Source organism: Cucumis sativus, chromosome 5, assembly GCF_000004075.3.
Source record: "Cucumis sativus cultivar 9930 chromosome 5, Cucumber_9930_V3, whole genome shotgun sequence".
Classification (NCBI taxonomy): Eukaryota; Viridiplantae; Streptophyta; class Magnoliopsida; order Cucurbitales; family Cucurbitaceae; genus Cucumis; species Cucumis sativus.
The window spans coordinates 21606770-21624474 of NC_026659.2; the positions used below are offsets into that span (position 1 = coordinate 21606770).

Below are 17705 nucleotides of genomic sequence, written 5' to 3' on the forward strand. Positions count from 1 at the left end.
AAAAGCCCAAGTGGATCACATGCAAAAAGGAAAAATGCCATATCTGACTATAACATTGAAAAGTGGCAAAGGTTCTTTTTATCTTATTTGGAGGGTTTTCAATACGCCAAGTGGAAATTAATAATATCTTAACACAATTATTTAAACATATTATTATTCTCTAAACTTGGACCTTAGAAACTATTTAAAAATGTCTTACCATATGGTTTGATTTTCCATGAAAGGACAACTGTATGTCACCCCAATATACAATCAATTCGAAGAAACCATCCATTTAATCATTGATAAGTGCCATGAGTCATCTCTCTTACTCTCCCTCTCAGATTTCACCATTGATATCACTTGTTGTAACCAATCGGGTTGGGAACTTGTTGGCGTTTGTTAACGAATGATATCAATAATAAGGATTTTTAGTTTTGGAAAAGGTTGATTGTAGGGTTCAGGTTGGAAATTTTTGTTAGTTTTAATTAAAGTGTAATTAAGAATCTTTCTTAATCAGTTTGTAACATCTCATGTTTGGGATATTTTAGACGTCCTTACCAATTTCATGAAATCTTGTTGGGCTAAATGAAGTACGGAGGCCCAATAAACGAAACCAAATGGGCCAAGGATGGCCCAATCATCCGCTGCATAGAATAGAATACAAACGAGGTTTTTCCCACTATCCTCCACTGCATCTCGAACAATTTCGTCGTCGCATCGGATCTTCTCTTTTCACTTCCTATTTCTCCCTCAATTAATCAGATCGGAAGGTACACTCCTCTTCCTCTTTTCTTTCAATTTTTTATTCTAAGATCTTTTCCCAATCCTTCTTAGTTCCAGTAGTACTAGGTAGATTCTCGTTTTTCTTACCCAATTTTTGAATCGGTCTTCCAAACCCTGTGATTAGTTTTTCAAGGATTTGAAAAAATGTTCTGATTTCTGGAACGAAATTATTGTAGGCGATTGAAGTTTTTAATTTCGTTTGTATCGTTATTGCGCAGCGCAGATGATTGACGATCAGGAGTTAGGTTTTCTTGCCAATTTTCTCGGCATTTTTGTCTTTGCTTTAGTGATTGCCTACCATTACGTTACGGCTGATCCGAAATATGAAGGAAACTGAGATGTGGTTGAATCAGATCCCTAGGTCAATCGGTAAAATGCATTACTGTTAGACGTATACCGTTTTTTTAATCTGTATGTTAGGTTTTCCCTTTTCTTCTTTGAGGATTTTCTAATCAATGTAAGCAACCTTTTTACTATGAAATCGTAACTTATTCTCATGATTTTTCTCATGGCTCTTTGATTGTGATCTCAATTAGTTATATGTATTTGATTGAGTTTCTTCCTTCAACATCGTTTGAGTTCCTTTCAAATTGCATAGAAAGAATCGGCAATTTGTAATTTCCTTATATTGGTTACTGGGTTTCATTAGGATGCTTAACATAAACTTTTTTTTTTTCCATTTCAATGATATAAAATCCCAAGAATGGATGCGTAGAAAATTTCTACCGTACAATACCATTCATGATGATGGTGTCATAGTATGATTTGTTTGAAAAAATAGACACTCTATATCTCATTAGAATTGTTTTTCTGTGGAACCAATTTAGTTTTATTTGTAGTTTTTTGTTTTTGAAAACTCTCCTAAATTTCATTATTATAATATTTATTTATTTATTATTTTGAAGAAACACTTGAAATTAACGATCAAATTATTCAAATGAAAACAGGTTTTTTATAACTTTGTTTGATTTTTGTTTGTAAGTACTATTTTTAAATATAATATAACAAAATATCATATACAATGAATTGTATAGAGGAAGATACATTACTATCGATGTCTATCTTGATTAAATTGTCACCAACTATAAGTTCATGAACTAAATTGTTGCTTCTTCCAAAGGTTTGTGATCAAAATCATTTTTCTACCTAAAATCGAAAAGGTAAGATCGATAAGGGATATTGAAAATTGGAAAAGTTATGTTTTTTTTAATCGGTGTGCAAGTAAGCTAATCCGAATACAATGAATATTTAAAGAAATTAATATTTTAGATGACATACAACTTAGGGAATACATGGAGTGTTTCTATGGATGGAATCTCCTTTTAAGTGAGGAGAATGTTAGGAAATGGAAGTATAACTTAGGAGTGTTTCTATGGATGGAATCTCCTTTTAAGTGAGGAGAATGTTAGAAAATGGAAGTATGTGGTTCAGCACCACATCCCTCATAAACAAAACATTTTTTTATCAACATCACTCATGGACTTTACTAAAATTGTCTTTCAAGTAGGCCATTTTATCCTCGTTTAATTAGAGAATTTATTGTCAATCTACCTACTGATTTCAATTATCTTAGTAATCCTGAGTTTCAGACGGCTCATGTTAAAGAAATCCTTTTTAAACTCTCTCCTACTCTCTTTAATGTCTTCCTTGAAATTTCTCGTTTAGAAGAATTTGTTACAATTCAACCATCTCTAGAGTCCATAATTTTTGAACTCATTGAGGGAACTATTTTCCAATGGTCAACTACCCACAGTATCACTGTGTTAAATATGTCATCTTACACAAGATTAGCATAGTCAACTAGTTTCCCTCTACTCATGACTCTAGCATATCCACTGCTCTTGCTACTTTGGTTGATCATATTGGCAACAGTTCCTTAGTTAATGTAAGGAAATTCATCTTTAATCAATTCCTTAAGCATGCTGACACCTTTGGCCTAAAGTTACCAATATGCTTTCTCAAGTTATTATCTAGCCTCATGCTTCATCAACATAACAAGATGCCCTTGGGCCTACCCCAAGAACATTAACTTTAAGCTATCAATTATTTCAAGACTCTCACGTGTCATATGTCCAACATTTCGTTTGTTCACTTCATTAAGCTGGATCCATCCTTCTAGAAAATGTGCACATATCATCAAAAGGGTTACTAATCCCCCCTGCCTTGGCCACCAGAATACACAGAATACTAAGTGTACTTTCTGCTTAGTCCAGATCCTTAAGTGGTCTACTACACTCACTTTCTGAATGTCGGTAAAAAATCGATGCATTAGTGAATTCTCTCACTATCCTACTACCTTTGTCTGCTGAAGAAAAGTAATTGTTTTCTTCATCACGCAATGGGGAGTAGTGGTAGTGTGCTGCTGATTGGAGATGATGGAGTGTTTGAAGGGAAAGTAGTGTAGTTTCTTTAGTTGAAACTTTTAATGTTAGTTTAAGCTTTTGCTGTACTGTAACTAACTTGACGATTGATTTGTAATAGTTACTGTATTATGTTTAAAAGTTGAAGATAGTGCACTGAGTTTTGCATTGTTATCTAAGGAGTATCATTGGTACTTAGAAATATTCGTGGCTAATACTATGTGCTCGTAGTTTCCAGTTATAGATATTATATTGTCATTCTTGTCGTCGAGTCATTCTTATATTCTTTGGTTGAATTCTTTGGCGTTAATCATCCCAAAACATCTAACGAGAAAATCAAAAAGAAAAATATAACTATCTAATTCTAACGTTTTATACTTTCAAATATCCAATTTTAGTTTCTAAAATTTTAATAAATCTTAGATTTAGTCTTCACTACTAATTTATTATAAAATTTTCATTACTTTTTATTAATCATAAAAATATATGAACACTGTATTTTAATAATAAAAAAGGAACCGTATTTAACTTGAATTTGATAATTTCAATAAATGTTCCCATTGGAACTACTTTCTCCATTCCACCTATAATGACGGACATGATTCCACCTATAATGACGTACGTGCCTGTGAGAAAGGCGGAGAAAGCACAAAATTAATTATTAAGAAGAAACGTAAATAAATAAGGGGGCATTCCGAGAATTGAACTCGGGGCCTCTCGCACCCTAAGCGAGAATCATACCACTAGACCAAATGCCCATCTACATGTAATCTCGTCTCTTAAAATTCTATATGAAATCAATAAATAACTATAGCTGTTTCTCAGTTTTGTACTCTTATTTTTATTACTATTTCATGTTAGTTTATCAACACTTTTTCATTATTATTTAAATAAATCTTCCCATATTTTAATAGTTTGCAGAAATATATATATATATTTAATTATCGTTTTCGTTTGTGTATTTATTAGTTTAGTTTTTTATTTGGTTTTTATATTTTCATTTTTATTTCTATATGAACTTTAGTTTATTTTAGTTATTGTATGCTATTAAACTTTGATTAGTTTATTTTTATTTTTAAGACATAAAAAATAAACATTTTAGAACTATAGAAATCAAAATGAACAAAAATGGAAAGTAACTAAATAAACTAAGTTTAAGAGGTTTTTTTTTTTGCAGTTTAATGGCACATTTAAAAGTAATAAAAGTAATTTAAACCAAAAATGGTTGTTGTTATCATTATTCTTGCTAAAATAGGTTATTGATTTACTTTTTAGTTATGGAACTTTGAATGAATCTTGAGACTTAAATAAAGTATCTAAAAAAATTAAAATTTATCCAAAATAGTTAAATAATAATGACTTATTTTAAAGAAATAAAATAAGTGAATATTAAAATGAGTAAGAAGAAAGTATATGTTGATACAATGTGAAGTATACATACACATTAGAAGTAAAAACATGTATGGAAAAATATAGTAAAATCAAATTTAGAATTAAAGGCATAATCTAAGGGCATAAGTCAAAGAGGTGATGGTAATTGAGAATGATGCTACAAATATATTCTCGTATAAATATGCCATCAAAGTTCATATTAAAAATTGCTAAAAGGTAACATAAATATAAATAAAATAAAACAATAAATTAGCAATGAGAATTAAATTTAGGTTTTATAACAAAAAAATACAAATACTAAAATTGATTTTTTAAAAAATATAGACCCAAAAGTTGAATAAAGTGTAGAGATTAAAATGTTATTTTGACTCATTCATTGATGCACATATTTTGTTAGGTAACTCTTTGGTTTATTCGATGTTTTCAAGCTAACCTGCAAGAAAACTCACACCTAATGTCGTGTCATGTCCACTTTGATGTCTTAAGTTAATATCAAAAGTGTTTAGTTCGACTAATCTTGAATGACATTAGTTATATGATCTATTCTTCGACACTCACTTGGAGCCAACAAGCTTGCTCACTCTTTCATTATTTGGTGAATTGAAAGTGAACTCAACTAACCCAACTACTAACAAGATTAATTTTTATGGGTCTTGAGCCTACCGAGGAGATTGGACTTGATGGAGTACAACCCCAATACTATTATTATTAATATTATTCACAAGATAACCCTACCATTATTATTATTAGTAATGAAGACATGGAAATGCCTAAAAAGTTCGTTTTAAAATTTATACAGAATAGTCGAAGAAGAAAAACCCTCCAATACAAATACTTGATCTAAATCATATAGCATAAACAAATTGTACATTTTCTTTTTAAGACTACGACAATTCAATAGCTTGAATAGTCACAACTCATTACTATGAATTGAGAGATTAAAAAAAAAAAAATTATCCCATAGTAGAAATTTAATAAAAAGAGAAGGGCAAAAAGGTAATAAAAGATGATATATAAATAAAGAAAGGGAAAAGGAAAGTTCTAGAAAAACCTAGAGAGTAGAAAAAGTAACGGTCGACGTTATATTTTGTATGTTCATACGCCAAACGCAAATAACTTTTCAGCCTTAACTATCTTTTCCCATTAGAACTCTCTAGAACCCTATTTTTTTTTCTCCTTAAAAGTTTCTATATAAATCTTCCGCCTCTCTTCTTTCTCCTTATAACTTTCAAATCTTCTAACCCTAAATTCTGCACCCACCAATCAGTTTCTCTTGCTTTCCTTTCTTATCATCGTAGATTCTTTTTTCAATCGACGATTTGAACGTTCACTATGGCCGGTAAAGGAGAAGGTCCGGCTATCGGAATCGATCTTGGAACTACATACTCTTGCGTCGGTGTGTGGCAGCATGATCGAGTTGAGATCATTGCCAACGACCAGGGTAACAGGACCACGCCGTCGTATGTTGCTTTCACCGACTCTGAGCGCTTGATCGGTGATGCAGCTAAGAATCAGGTCGCCATGAACCCGATTAATACCGTTTTTGGTAAGCTTTTTTTTCTTGTTTTCTTTTTTTTTTTTTTTTTTTGCGCTTTGAGTTGCTGTTCTATGGAGTTTTTCTTGTTTCTTGAGAAATGGATTCAGGTTGTTCGAGTTTATAGAAAGTATGTGCCTAATCGGAGCGTCTTAGGTTGTTGCTACTTTGATGAGTTGAACTGTAGGGTATATTTACGATTTCTTTTGGAGTTTTGTGCTGAGGTTTTTGTTATAGTTCTTGATTATATCGCTTTTGGTTTTCTCGAGTTTTGGTCTTAGTCCATCTGCAGTGATGTTTTTTTAAGCTAGTTCAACTGTTTATTTATTTCTGTGTTTTTTTTTTTTTTTTTTTTGTTGAGTTAAGCGGGTTTTCGTTATTTGTTTGGTGTTTGTTGAACTGTTTGATTGATCAGCTTCTTTTGTTTATTATCAGATGCCAAGCGTTTAATTGGCCGAAGATTTAGCGATGCATCGGTCCAGAGTGATATCAAGCTCTGGCCGTTTAAAGTTATTGCTGGTCCTAGCGATAAGCCAATGATCGTTGTAAACTACAAGGGTGAGGAGAAGCAGTTCTCTGCTGAAGAAATCTCTTCTATGGTGCTCATAAAGATGAAGGAAATTGCTGAGGCGTATCTCGGCACAACAGTGAAGAATGCCGTCGTCACTGTCCCGGCTTACTTCAACGATTCTCAGAGACAGGCCACCAAGGATGCTGGTGTCATTTCCGGCCTAAATGTGATGCGTATTATCAATGAACCAACAGCTGCCGCCATTGCTTATGGTCTTGACAAGAAGTCAAGCAGCTCTGGCGAAAAGAACGTTCTAATTTTCGATTTGGGTGGTGGTACATTTGATGTTTCATTGCTTACAATCGAAGAAGGTATTTTTGAGGTGAAGTCAACTGCCGGAGACACTCATCTGGGTGGTGAAGATTTTGACAACAGATTGGTTAACCATTTCGTGCAAGAATTCAAGAGAAAAAACAAGAAAGACATTAGTGGAAACCCCAGAGCTCTAAGAAGATTGAGAACCGCTTGTGAACGGGCGAAGAGGACACTTTCCTCCACAGCTCAAACTACAATTGAGATTGATTCTCTTTACGAAGGAATTGACTTCTATTCAACCATTACTCGTGCTAGATTTGAAGAACTCAATATGGATCTTTTCAGGAAGTGTATGGAACCAGTTGAGAAGTGTTTGAGAGATGCCAAGATGGATAAAAGCACTGTACATGATGTTGTTCTTGTTGGTGGTTCTACTAGGATTCCTAAAGTGCAGCAATTGTTGCAAGATTTCTTCAATGGCAAAGAGCTTTGCAAGAGTATCAACCCTGATGAAGCTGTTGCCTATGGAGCTGCTGTTCAAGCTGCCATTTTGAGTGGTGAGGGTAATGAGAAGGTTCAAGATCTTCTGCTCTTGGATGTTACCCCTCTTTCCCTTGGTCTCGAAACAGCCGGTGGTGTGATGACTGTCTTGATTCCAAGGAATACCACCATCCCCACCAAGAAAGAACAAGTTTTCTCTACATATTCCGACAATCAGCCTGGTGTTTTGATCCAAGTCTATGAAGGTGAGAGAGCAAGAACCCGCGACAACAACTTGCTTGGAAAATTCGAGCTCTCTGGAATCCCTCCGGCTCCAAGAGGTGTTCCTCAGATTACAGTTTGCTTCGACATCGACGCCAATGGTATTCTCAACGTCTCTGCCGAGGATAAAACCACTGGTCAGAAGAACAAGATCACAATCACGAATGACAAGGGGCGGTTGTCGAAGGAAGAGATTGAGAAGATGGTGCAAGAAGCAGAGAAATACAAGGCGGATGATGAGGAGCACAAGAAGAAGGTTGAAGCGAAGAACTCCTTGGAAAACTATGCTTATAACATGAGGAACACTGTGAGGGATGAGAAGTTCAGCTCCAAATTGGATCCGGCAGACAAAAAGAAGATTGAGGATGCCATTGAACAGGCAGTCCAGTGGCTTGACAACAACCAACTTGCTGAAGCTGATGAGTTCGAAGATAAAATGAAGGAGCTTGAGAGTATTTGCAACCCCATCGTTGCTAAGATGTATCAAGGTGCTGGAGGACCTGGCATGGGCGGCGGTGCTATGGATGACGATGATGCTCCTCCTCCATCCGGCGGCAGTGGCGCGGGTCCTAAGATTGAAGAAGTTGATTAAATTTAGTTTCTTTTGATTGTGATGGGAGGATTGAGGCGATGAAAATTTTCTTTATACAATGGAATGATGTATTTTGGGTTTCTTTTTGTCCTTTAAATTTTGTTTTTGTTTTTTGGCCACCCCCTAGTTAATGAAGGGAAAAGTTTATCTTATTGTAAATTCATCGCCAATCCGTTTAAAAGAAGACGCTTTTGAATCGTAGTTCTTTTGGGTTTATTCATATTGGCAAGACTGCGTTTGAACTTTAGTACTTCTTATAATACTTCCGCAATTTCTAGCTTTTTAGATTCTTGTAGCACAATTTCTTGTTGACTAAGTCGGCCTAGCCAACTAGTGTTGGGAATTCCATCAGATGCTCTTCGAAATCAAACGCGTAATTGAAGGGTATTATTCTTTTTGACCAAATTTTGAGGATATGAAAAATGGATTAGTCTAATCGATACAGATCCAATATTTATAACTCTTCCCCCCCCCCCCCCCCCCCCCCTCTAAATTTAATATAAAACTAATTTTGAATTTGAAACGAAGGGGCTAATTTTGAAATTTGTTGATCTGAAAGTAAAGGCATCAAAATTGGAATTGGAATTGGAATGAAGGGGCTGGAAGAAATATGTTGTCCTGTTTTCCTAATGGTCCTATCATTTCATGTTGGAACAGTTTTCTTGGGACCTTGGGGGGGTTATAGATGAAAGAAGAATTATTATTTTGAGATGAAATGTACAAATACTTGATAGGGGCATTGAAAGAATCAAGAATTGAATTGATCATTCAGCTCTGATACTACATCTCATCTTCATCTTTTCATGTTATCCTTTGACATTACAATGAGGAAGATCGTTAAATTGAGCCCAGAAATGAGAGCGGAGATGGCATAAACAGAGCTGCAAACTCTCAAATCACCCCCTGATGTCAACTCATTCCCTCCCCCCATCAGAGATGTTTTCCTTTGGACAAAGAACCTGTTGGAATACAAGTTTAAGTGGGGTATCATACTTTTATTCCAGACTAGTTGAAAAAAAAAAAAAAACAGAATTAGCCTCCAAATGTCTCCATCTAAAACTAGCATGCTTCTAGAAAATTTGTTCGGTCCATCTCGATCCAGATTGACCACTGAGGTAAGAAAAAACTAAATTCTTCATCTTATTGAATGTCTTGGGCTTTTTTGATGAAATCTCAAACAAGATTAACATCAAAGTTCTATAAATTTGGGCTTTCTCAATGAAATCTCGCCCATATTAACACCAAAATTGATTCGGTAAAGATAACTAAATTTGGAGAAAATTTGAAAGGATATAAAGTCTGGAATAAGATTTAGAAAGATTACATAATTAGTAGAATGGTGTTGATTTTGGATGAAGTTCCACCGATGGCTCAAAACCATCGACAAGATGAAAAAGTTTCTAACCAAGTCTAGATGATCGATCTCAACCGAGATGGACAGAGAAAAACTATCTTAACAAATTTTCTAAAATGATGCTAGTTATGAAAGATGGAAACAATTGCTTGATTCAGACAATTTCCAAAAAAGAATTACCAGATTTTCTGAATGACAAAACTTCAATTTCTTCACATGTCTAATTGCACTTCTTCCTCTTTCGATGAGAAACATGGATTTTGTTCTTATTTTCCTGCATACAATCACCATTAGTTTATCAAATTAAAAACATAACATTAACAGATAAGGGTTATGTTTCACTAACTGTTGTTTGGAGCATAAATTTCAGTCCTGCAATGAGCTCCAAGAAGTATTCATAAGCAGCCTTGTGAGGTTCCTATATTTGGAAATTGTAGTACCTTGTTTTAGATCCAATTACACTTCGACAACTGTAAGATAGCAACTAGGAAAAACGATCACCTCTATGCTAGGCGGCAGAGGCAGCCCTTCTACCACAGGAGCCTTTGGAATCGGAACATTTTGGGTACCTGTAGCATCATCTGTCAATGTAATGCTCCAAGAAGGTGGGTTTAATATGCCTAATGCCTCAAAATCAACCCCTGAATGAATCTCAATAGGACTAGAGTTGTTAGAAGAGACAGCGTCAGCTAGAGCCTATAAGAGACATCAGAAAACAAAATAAGTGATGGAAGCTGATATTATTGAAGGCATTGTTCTGAATGTTATTACAAGAACTGAAGGGACTACTAATGGGTTATTGACCCTGAATTTCCAAAAGTATGGTAGCTCCAAATTAAAATCATTACTTAAAAAAGTAACTTTATAGAGAATGGACCAATCCTTCCACGTATGTATCATAAGCATATAAGCCCAAACACCAGCTTTCACCAAGGCATAAAAGTATTGATATTCGCCAAGCAAGTTTGACTAGCCTTCAGCTCAAAGTTTACATGCTGGGCAATTAGAATTTTATTCCACAACGTTTCAATCAAGCAATTTAATGGGGGAGCGTATTTTTGGAGGTGTTGATAATTGCATGTTTATATTGTCCAAATAAACTTTTAAGGGGTGTTTGGCCCAAGGATTTGGGAAAGATGGAGTTGAATGGTGTGGGGTTCCTTGTTTGATCCAAGGAATTTGTGATTTCCACTTCCACTATTAAAAAAATATCAATTTTATACCTTCTTAACTCTTTTTACTGTAGGCCCCAGAGTTCCCAACTTCCTAGCGTCCTAGCTCCATAGAGTTCACAACTCCACTCCTTCCCCAAACACCCCCCCACCCCCTCTTCCACTGGTTAGTGGCTACTGCAAAACAGCAACAATATCCTTACTCTTGTCTCCTCAATCGGTTGGCTACAATGTCAGACCCAGAAGAGGAATTAGCTCTCTGTTTAGATGCTTCACATCCTTTGACCAAACTGTTTGCATTTGCTCGTACAAGCTGTCAATTAACACCAAACCCTATAGTCTTTTTAAGCCGGTCAATGGCTTCAATATTGATCAATATTGAAGTGCTAGAAATAATCCATCAACAATGGTGATAGTATTCCGAATGACCATAGTATTTCATTAGAAATTTGAATAATAACTAATCTGAATACAATCTACTTATCTCCAAATATATGAATCTCCAGATTCATCAAGAATACACGGTATCATGTGCATTGAGATATGCATGTGTAATTGTGAATGTAATATCACGTTCAGGTAATAACGAGGATCTGCCTTTATATTTTGAATAATATAATGCTGACTTACCATTAATGTCAAATCTAAATCTAAATCATGTCCTTCACAACCAAAATAGCAAACGTCTATCTGTGAGCAAAACCAAGCATGAATTAGAAATGCTGGAGCAAAAATAAATTCCAAATTGATCAAGAAATATTCACACTAATCAATAAATCAGATGACTATCTTAAAAGCATCTAGAAGGATCAATAATACCCTTACCCTAGCATGCAGTAATGTGCTTTGAAGTTCATGAACCTAAATCCCAATCAGAGTTGGAGTTCTATATGATCTTGCCTTATACGATCAAATTCTAATTGTTCCCTCAAGAACGTGAAAATAGATGCCTATACCTTCGGTTTATCTACAGCTTTAAATGTATGGAAGGATGGAGTTTCAAAATCCGGATGCTTCAAAGTAGCATATGCTCCCTCATTATTGTAACTCTTCTGACCAAACTGCATAAAATCCAAACACGAAAATTTATCAAAAGTTTTAGTTCATATCAAATCCACTGCTCTACCACAAAATGCATCCTAGCATACAAAGAAAAATATGAGACCACAAATAAAGAAGTGCAATAACATTGACTTTTCAGAATACAAAGTTGGTGGGAAAAGGAAAAAGTAGATGTTGGGAAGTAACAATTAAAGAAAAAATGAAGAAAAAAAAATTCATATTATGACTCTTCTTTTTGTCTTCAATATGTGAGTGAAAAAGATGGATCAATGGTTGTTCACCATGTTTTTATAAGAAACATATATTCCCCAGTAGTTGCTTCACCAATACCACCCTAGTACTAACATAAACCTCAATGGGCATCCTCTTGATGGAAATTTAAATGTTCGACAACCACATGCTAATGCTTAATTCATTTTCTAGACTAAAATATTTATTTCAATCAATATTTTATCATAAATATCATATTTAATTAAAATACTTAGGTTCTAAAGTAATTAATACGCTCATCTAGCACTTCCCGCATAACCCAAATCATTTGAATGATATAGATGAATTTAACCAAACCCATTTACCGTGATTCAATTTTCCATCGAGTGTAAATTGAGATATCATACTATTACACAAGTTATTCAATTTTAAGAATGAAATAGAAAATGAGAAGGAAAGAGAGACGGATATTTTACACACTGAAAAACAGATAAAATTTTGGATGCTAGTGGTGTGGGATTTCTGAAAAATCAGCCAGCGCTGTGGGATGAGAATTTATTCAATGAGGCTACCACAATTTGGATGTCTCTTAATAACAAAGGGATGTACATTCAAAATTTGCACATCCTCCAAGAACTACTAGATATAAGTTTGGACTTCGTAGTACTTTGTCTTTTACAAATAAGAGCTTCTCTCCCACATCTAAAGGTTCAAAATTGCTACCCACCTTGTGGTGGGCTTCTTGAATAATTTTTCCTTTCGATAACTATACAACTCATTTAATACATACCTTATATGCATATTGGACTACACCCATTTTTTTGCTACCCACCCGTCACACAACAACAAAAAAAAAAAGAACTCAAGAATATTAAGAAAAAGAAAGCAAGAGAGGTTCCGACATGGTAAACTGTGGTCGTCCCCCTTGGCTGAATTGCAAAAAGTAGGTGCAACCCAAGATGCATGGAAGTCTACCTTAAATACCTAGGAGAGACTTGTTTGAAATATGATAAGGAATACATCCACAAGCAGATTAAAGGACTACACCTAATTCAACTTATGGTTCACACATGGTGCAGTTATATGTGACTACAAGCACGTTACAATGAGCCTAAAATATGATTTAATGACAATATAAATGGAAGCATGAGGCAAGGAGTGGGTACCTGAGGGAAATCTGGAGCGCTAAATAGAGTATATAATTTCCCTGATTTGATGTCGTGATCTGTGCTATAACCCATTATCATATCATCAAAATCTATCTTACCATCCCTTGAATCTGGGCCTTCATGTGACCTAATGATCAACTACAACATTGACAATCAAAAGAAAAATAATAAACCTGTCAGCTTGGTATCATAACCCCTAAAGTTGGTTCTCAAACACAATTCAAAAGTTCGATTCTTTCCCTTTCTGACCAAATTGGTATATATATTTTCAAAAAGTTCTGTAATTACACATGATAAATGTAAATGAAAGGATGGAAAGATGGAGAAGAAATAACTTTTGATCTAAATACTCAAAATGAACTCATAGAACCTTGAAAATGTCCAAGGTAAAATGGCCTGAATTTACCACAAATGCAGGTCACAAGCTTTTTCCACAAACAAAAATGTCCAATAAATCACAGGTTTGAGTATAACCTTTAAATTGGACAGCTTTAAGAATGCTTCTGTAAAATCAGGACCCCATGATAGACCTGCTCCTCTGGCTTGATTTTCCCTTAAACCATCTACCTTGGAAGGATCTGACCACAATACATCTGCCAAAATTATATTTGGATCTTCGTCTTTAGTTGGAATATCAACAAAAAACCTTTCAAGCTTAGATAAATCTTGCAAGGATCCAATCTCCAGCTTTCCTGTCTTCATCTCCTTGTCATTCTGCAGATCAGGATTGCATGGCTTACGAAATAACCCTCCATGTGTTGTATATACTTTTCCAGCAATAATTGCAGCCAAAGGAAGTTCCTTAAATGTTTCCAAGCACCTGTGATATACTTTTTCACCTTGCTCGCCATATTTTGTCCTTACTTCTTTCTCAAAACCGTAGGATGATGTACAAATTCTCGTTTCATGATTTCCACGGAGCAGATATACTCTATCAGGCATCAAGATCTGTTTTGCATGCCTCATCAATAAATGAGGCATTAAGGTGTCAAAAAGGTATACATTTTCCAGAACAAAAATGTAATTAATGCTACCTTCTCTAAATCCTAAACATCCAATTCCTGCTCACAGAGAACCACCTTTTTTTTTTCCGTATATTCAAGGGTGTAGTTATGTGAAGAAAAAAGGAGAAAAAGCAGTGAACAATGATCCATACTCATATTTGTGTGTGCTCTACATAAGGGCAATATACATCAATAGTTTAAAAGCAATACTTATTTAACTGTTTTTTCTTCTCACAGGTAAGGATTTGCACAAATTGACTCATTCAGAATTTGTTATGCATGCTTGTTTTCCCCTTTTGGCCTCCTATACATAATATATTCAATAACAAGTAAAACAACTTCATCTTACCTTCCACGCCAATAAAACCAAAAACACCTCAAGTCCCCATGCTCCTCTGTCCACATAATTACCATTAAAAACGTAATACTGGCTTTCAGATGGCAAATTAGCAAGTTCGAATAGATGAAGTAAGTCATGATAATGTCCATGAATGTCCCCAACTATAACCACTTTTGAAACTTCTCCGTGGCAGTCAATTTCCAGGCAGTTTGGTTCCTTGTGAAGGATACTTTCAGCTACATCAAGTATTGCATCTACCACAGAAACTGGCATTATAAGTTGAAATTCTGCTGGAGAGTAGTTTCTTGAAGACAGTTCAAGAATTTTCATCATCTGTACAACCCACTCTAAGGTTAAACTACCATTTGGAGGCCAACTGACAGAGTGTTTAACATGCGACATGTCACAATATTGATTCTTGAGCCTAGCTTCAGCTACTGCCTGTTCATCTTCAATCGCTACAATTTGTGTCTCTCCAAGTGGTATGTCATCATTGCAGGAATCAATTGGCTCCACTTCCAAACTCTCTGTCGTCCAGATATCACTCACCATGCCCTATTAATGTAAATAGCATCTTGGTAATTATTATAGACATGATTTTGTAAAAAAAAAAAGTACTACATTAGAAGATCTTGCATCTTGAAGCCCTACCTGTTCAACAATACGGGAAGGTTCAGTTTCCACATCTTTGGCTCCATCAACAATCCCACAAAGAAGCTCTTTCAACCTCAATAGCTGTTGCATCTGCTGGTCATCCAAGTCTTTATAGGACATCTTATTCATAATGTCAACAATATCCTTGCACTTACCTGCCTGCAAAATAGTTTGTCAGTTCATGAATGTTTAACGAGGATCTACCTACGGTGATTAACTATGCAAATCTTACCAGTTTGTTGATGTAAAAGCACATAGCACTAATCACATCATTTCTTGTCACCTACAACACATTAAACATGCTTTTAATTACAAAACTTACGTCCCTGTCCTAAAAGCAAAGGAGTTCCCACCAGAGCATTTTTACTTACCCTCGAATCACGCTCATTAACAATCCGATGAGAAATTTCCCTCAGCCTCATAAGAGAATATACTTGCTGGTCATCCAATTTAGAAAATGAGTACAAGTTTGTGGTGTCCACAATTTTCTGACATATATTTTGAATTGTCTCCAATTTATCATCCATATCTACAATGAATTAGGGCATTTAAATGTGACACTATATCATAGCAAGCCACCAAATACCATCAAAATTATAGTTCGCTGAAGTATGTACAGTTTCACAATGCCATGACAGGTAGAAAACTTCTAAAATGAGATGGAAAAAGTTTGTAAAAGGAGAAAAAAAAAGTGTCTCAAGGTCACAGAATTTATTTATTTCTTTTATTTTGGATAAAAACTAAATTTTTATTAAGAAAGAATGGAAAGTGACTCAAGGTGCACAATAGGCGGTTCTAAGATTTCCTAGGCATAATTGACAACCTGAAGAAAAAATCAATAAATGGACGCTTTTCTCCACTTTCAGGTGTACCAGTTCAGGTGCAAATGTCAACAAAGGTCAAAAAAAATTCCAGGAACAAGCTTATTTGCAAGAGGTGGATATTGTTTCTTCTGAATTTACTTTAAAATGATCTCCAACATCAAATGTTAATCCATGGCATACAGCGGGAGTTTGAGAATTTGGACACCTCAAATACAGCAATCATATTAAGTATTAAGTATTAGAGCAACTGTGTCCACATCCTAAAGAAATCTCAAAGAGAGTGAGAGTTGCAGGATCCATGCTCCCAAGGCTAAGTGATCACATACACACTAACAATTAAGCTGCCTAAAGTGAATTTTATAAGCAACACACTTAAATCCATAATACTTTTATTTTATAGAAACTTGAATCCATAATACTTATCACATACATGCACAGGCATTCAGGTATTCTTAACTTCACATGATATGTCTAAGCACTACAATCAACAAAATTACATTGCAAGTGTGATGGACAATAGCATGACAGGAATAACAACGTTAACTGAAAGAGAAATTGGTAGTAAGAAGATTATAATCAGTTCAAGTTTCAAAAAAATTGAGTATTGAGACTTTATGCCCAAAGATAATAAAAAGAGCTAATTGCTCTCCATTAAATCTCAGAAATACTTACCAGCCTGAATCGCTACATTACATTTACTTTGCAGAGGAAGAATGGGAGACATTGGCGGTGCAAGTGAAGCAGGCATGTTTGAAAAAATAGGATGTACCTGGAGTAAATATAGCACGTAAGCCGTACTAAACTGAAAATATTAAGAGCATGATTACAGCAGAACCTAATGAACAATGGGAACTACAATTCTCAAAAACGAAGAAGAAGAATATGCCGATCCTGATTACCAGAAATAGCAATATTCACAAATGCCGACAATTTTGAATCACAGTTGAGTGAAGATAATTAGAACGTATATCGATTGAATACACTCGACTCTAAATATCTTAAACCCTACCGTTATATAGCATAATAAAATCTACTGCATCGATATAAGTGTTCGAAAATGGAAGTCGGTTAACTTCTTCTATGTACTGCAGCTTATCGCAATTTACACTCCGATAAAAAAAGAAAAACAGAAACAAAACAAGCAACGAGAATTGAGCTAAACACACACATAGTGCACCACTTGAGCAACGTATCTAGCTCAGGAAGCTTCCGTTTCCGCCAGAGCAAGAAAAAAGGCAGTGCTATGAGCTTTGCGTTCGAGAGGATAGGAATGAGATGCAAGAAATTTAAGAATGTAAAGCGAAAAAAAAAAAGAAGAAAGGAGGAGGATGAAGAAAATACATCTTCGGTATCGTTGTCGGAGGATGAGAGCTCGCCGCTGTCTCTGGTATCGGAGGGCTTGAGAGGGTTGGAAATGGAGGCGGTGGCTCCGGGCGTGAGCTCGTCGGCAAAGTCCATCCTACCGCCGAACCGCAGTTGGGATGGAAGGGGGTTGTTTGGAGACGAGAATACAGAATCAAGAAAGCGGAGTGAAGCACGGCCGTCGCTGTGTTTGCGATTTGTGTAATTACACAAACGTTCATGGTTCAACAATTAAATTACGTTAATGCCACTGCCAGGTAGTTTATTGATATTTTGTAGTCAAATTTTTAGACCACTCATTTCTTTCTCTTTCTAGAATTAGT

General features: G+C 35.2%; 3 protein-coding genes and 1 non-coding gene across 5 annotated transcripts; 2 read left to right on the forward strand and 2 right to left on the reverse strand.

Moving 5' to 3' along the window:
* Positions 1-616: 616 nt before the first annotated feature.
* On the forward strand, positions 617-1274 carry LOC101210606 (dolichyl-diphosphooligosaccharide--protein glycosyltransferase subunit 4A). Of its 2 annotated transcripts, none has more exons than XR_004216533.1 (2): positions 617-752; positions 989-1274. XR_004216533.1 is itself a non-coding variant. In XM_004142696.3 (2 exons), the coding sequence occupies exon 2, from the start codon at positions 989-991 to the stop codon at positions 1100-1102; it is 114 nt and encodes a 37-aa protein (XP_004142744.1). In that variant the 5' UTR covers positions 629-752; positions 984-988; the 3' UTR covers positions 1103-1274. The 2 variants fall into 2 exon arrangements, 1 of the variants encoding a protein (XP_004142744.1); XM_004142696.3 differs by having other exon boundaries at positions 629-752; positions 984-1274.
* Positions 1275-3811: 2537 nt separating this feature from the next.
* On the reverse strand, positions 3812-3883 carry TRNAP-AGG. Its single transcript has one exon. It is a non-coding gene; the product is annotated as a tRNA-Pro (tRNA).
* A 1772-nt stretch (positions 3884-5655) lies between these two features.
* Positions 5656-8432, forward strand: LOC101210925 (heat shock cognate 70 kDa protein 2-like). The gene is given in 2 exon segments (NM_001308871.1): positions 5656-6063; positions 6487-8432. Coding segments are annotated over 2 exon segments (1959 nt in total). The 5' UTR covers positions 5656-5849; the 3' UTR covers positions 8232-8432.
* A 485-nt stretch (positions 8433-8917) lies between these two features.
* Positions 8918-17595, reverse strand: LOC101211172 (serine/threonine-protein phosphatase 7). Its single transcript, XM_004142698.3, has 14 exons — positions 17362-17595; positions 16693-16789; positions 15568-15725; positions 15429-15479; positions 15194-15355; positions 14552-15097; positions 13673-14146; positions 13196-13336; positions 11714-11818; positions 11388-11447; positions 10087-10281; positions 9932-10003; positions 9766-9859; positions 8918-9190 (listed from the first exon to the last, which is right to left on the reverse strand). Exons 1-13 carry the CDS (start codon positions 17476-17478, stop codon positions 9806-9808), a joined length of 2232 nt encoding a protein of 743 aa, XP_004142746.1. The 5' UTR covers positions 17479-17595; the 3' UTR covers positions 8918-9190; positions 9766-9805.
* Between the last annotated feature and the right edge of the window lie 110 nt (positions 17596-17705).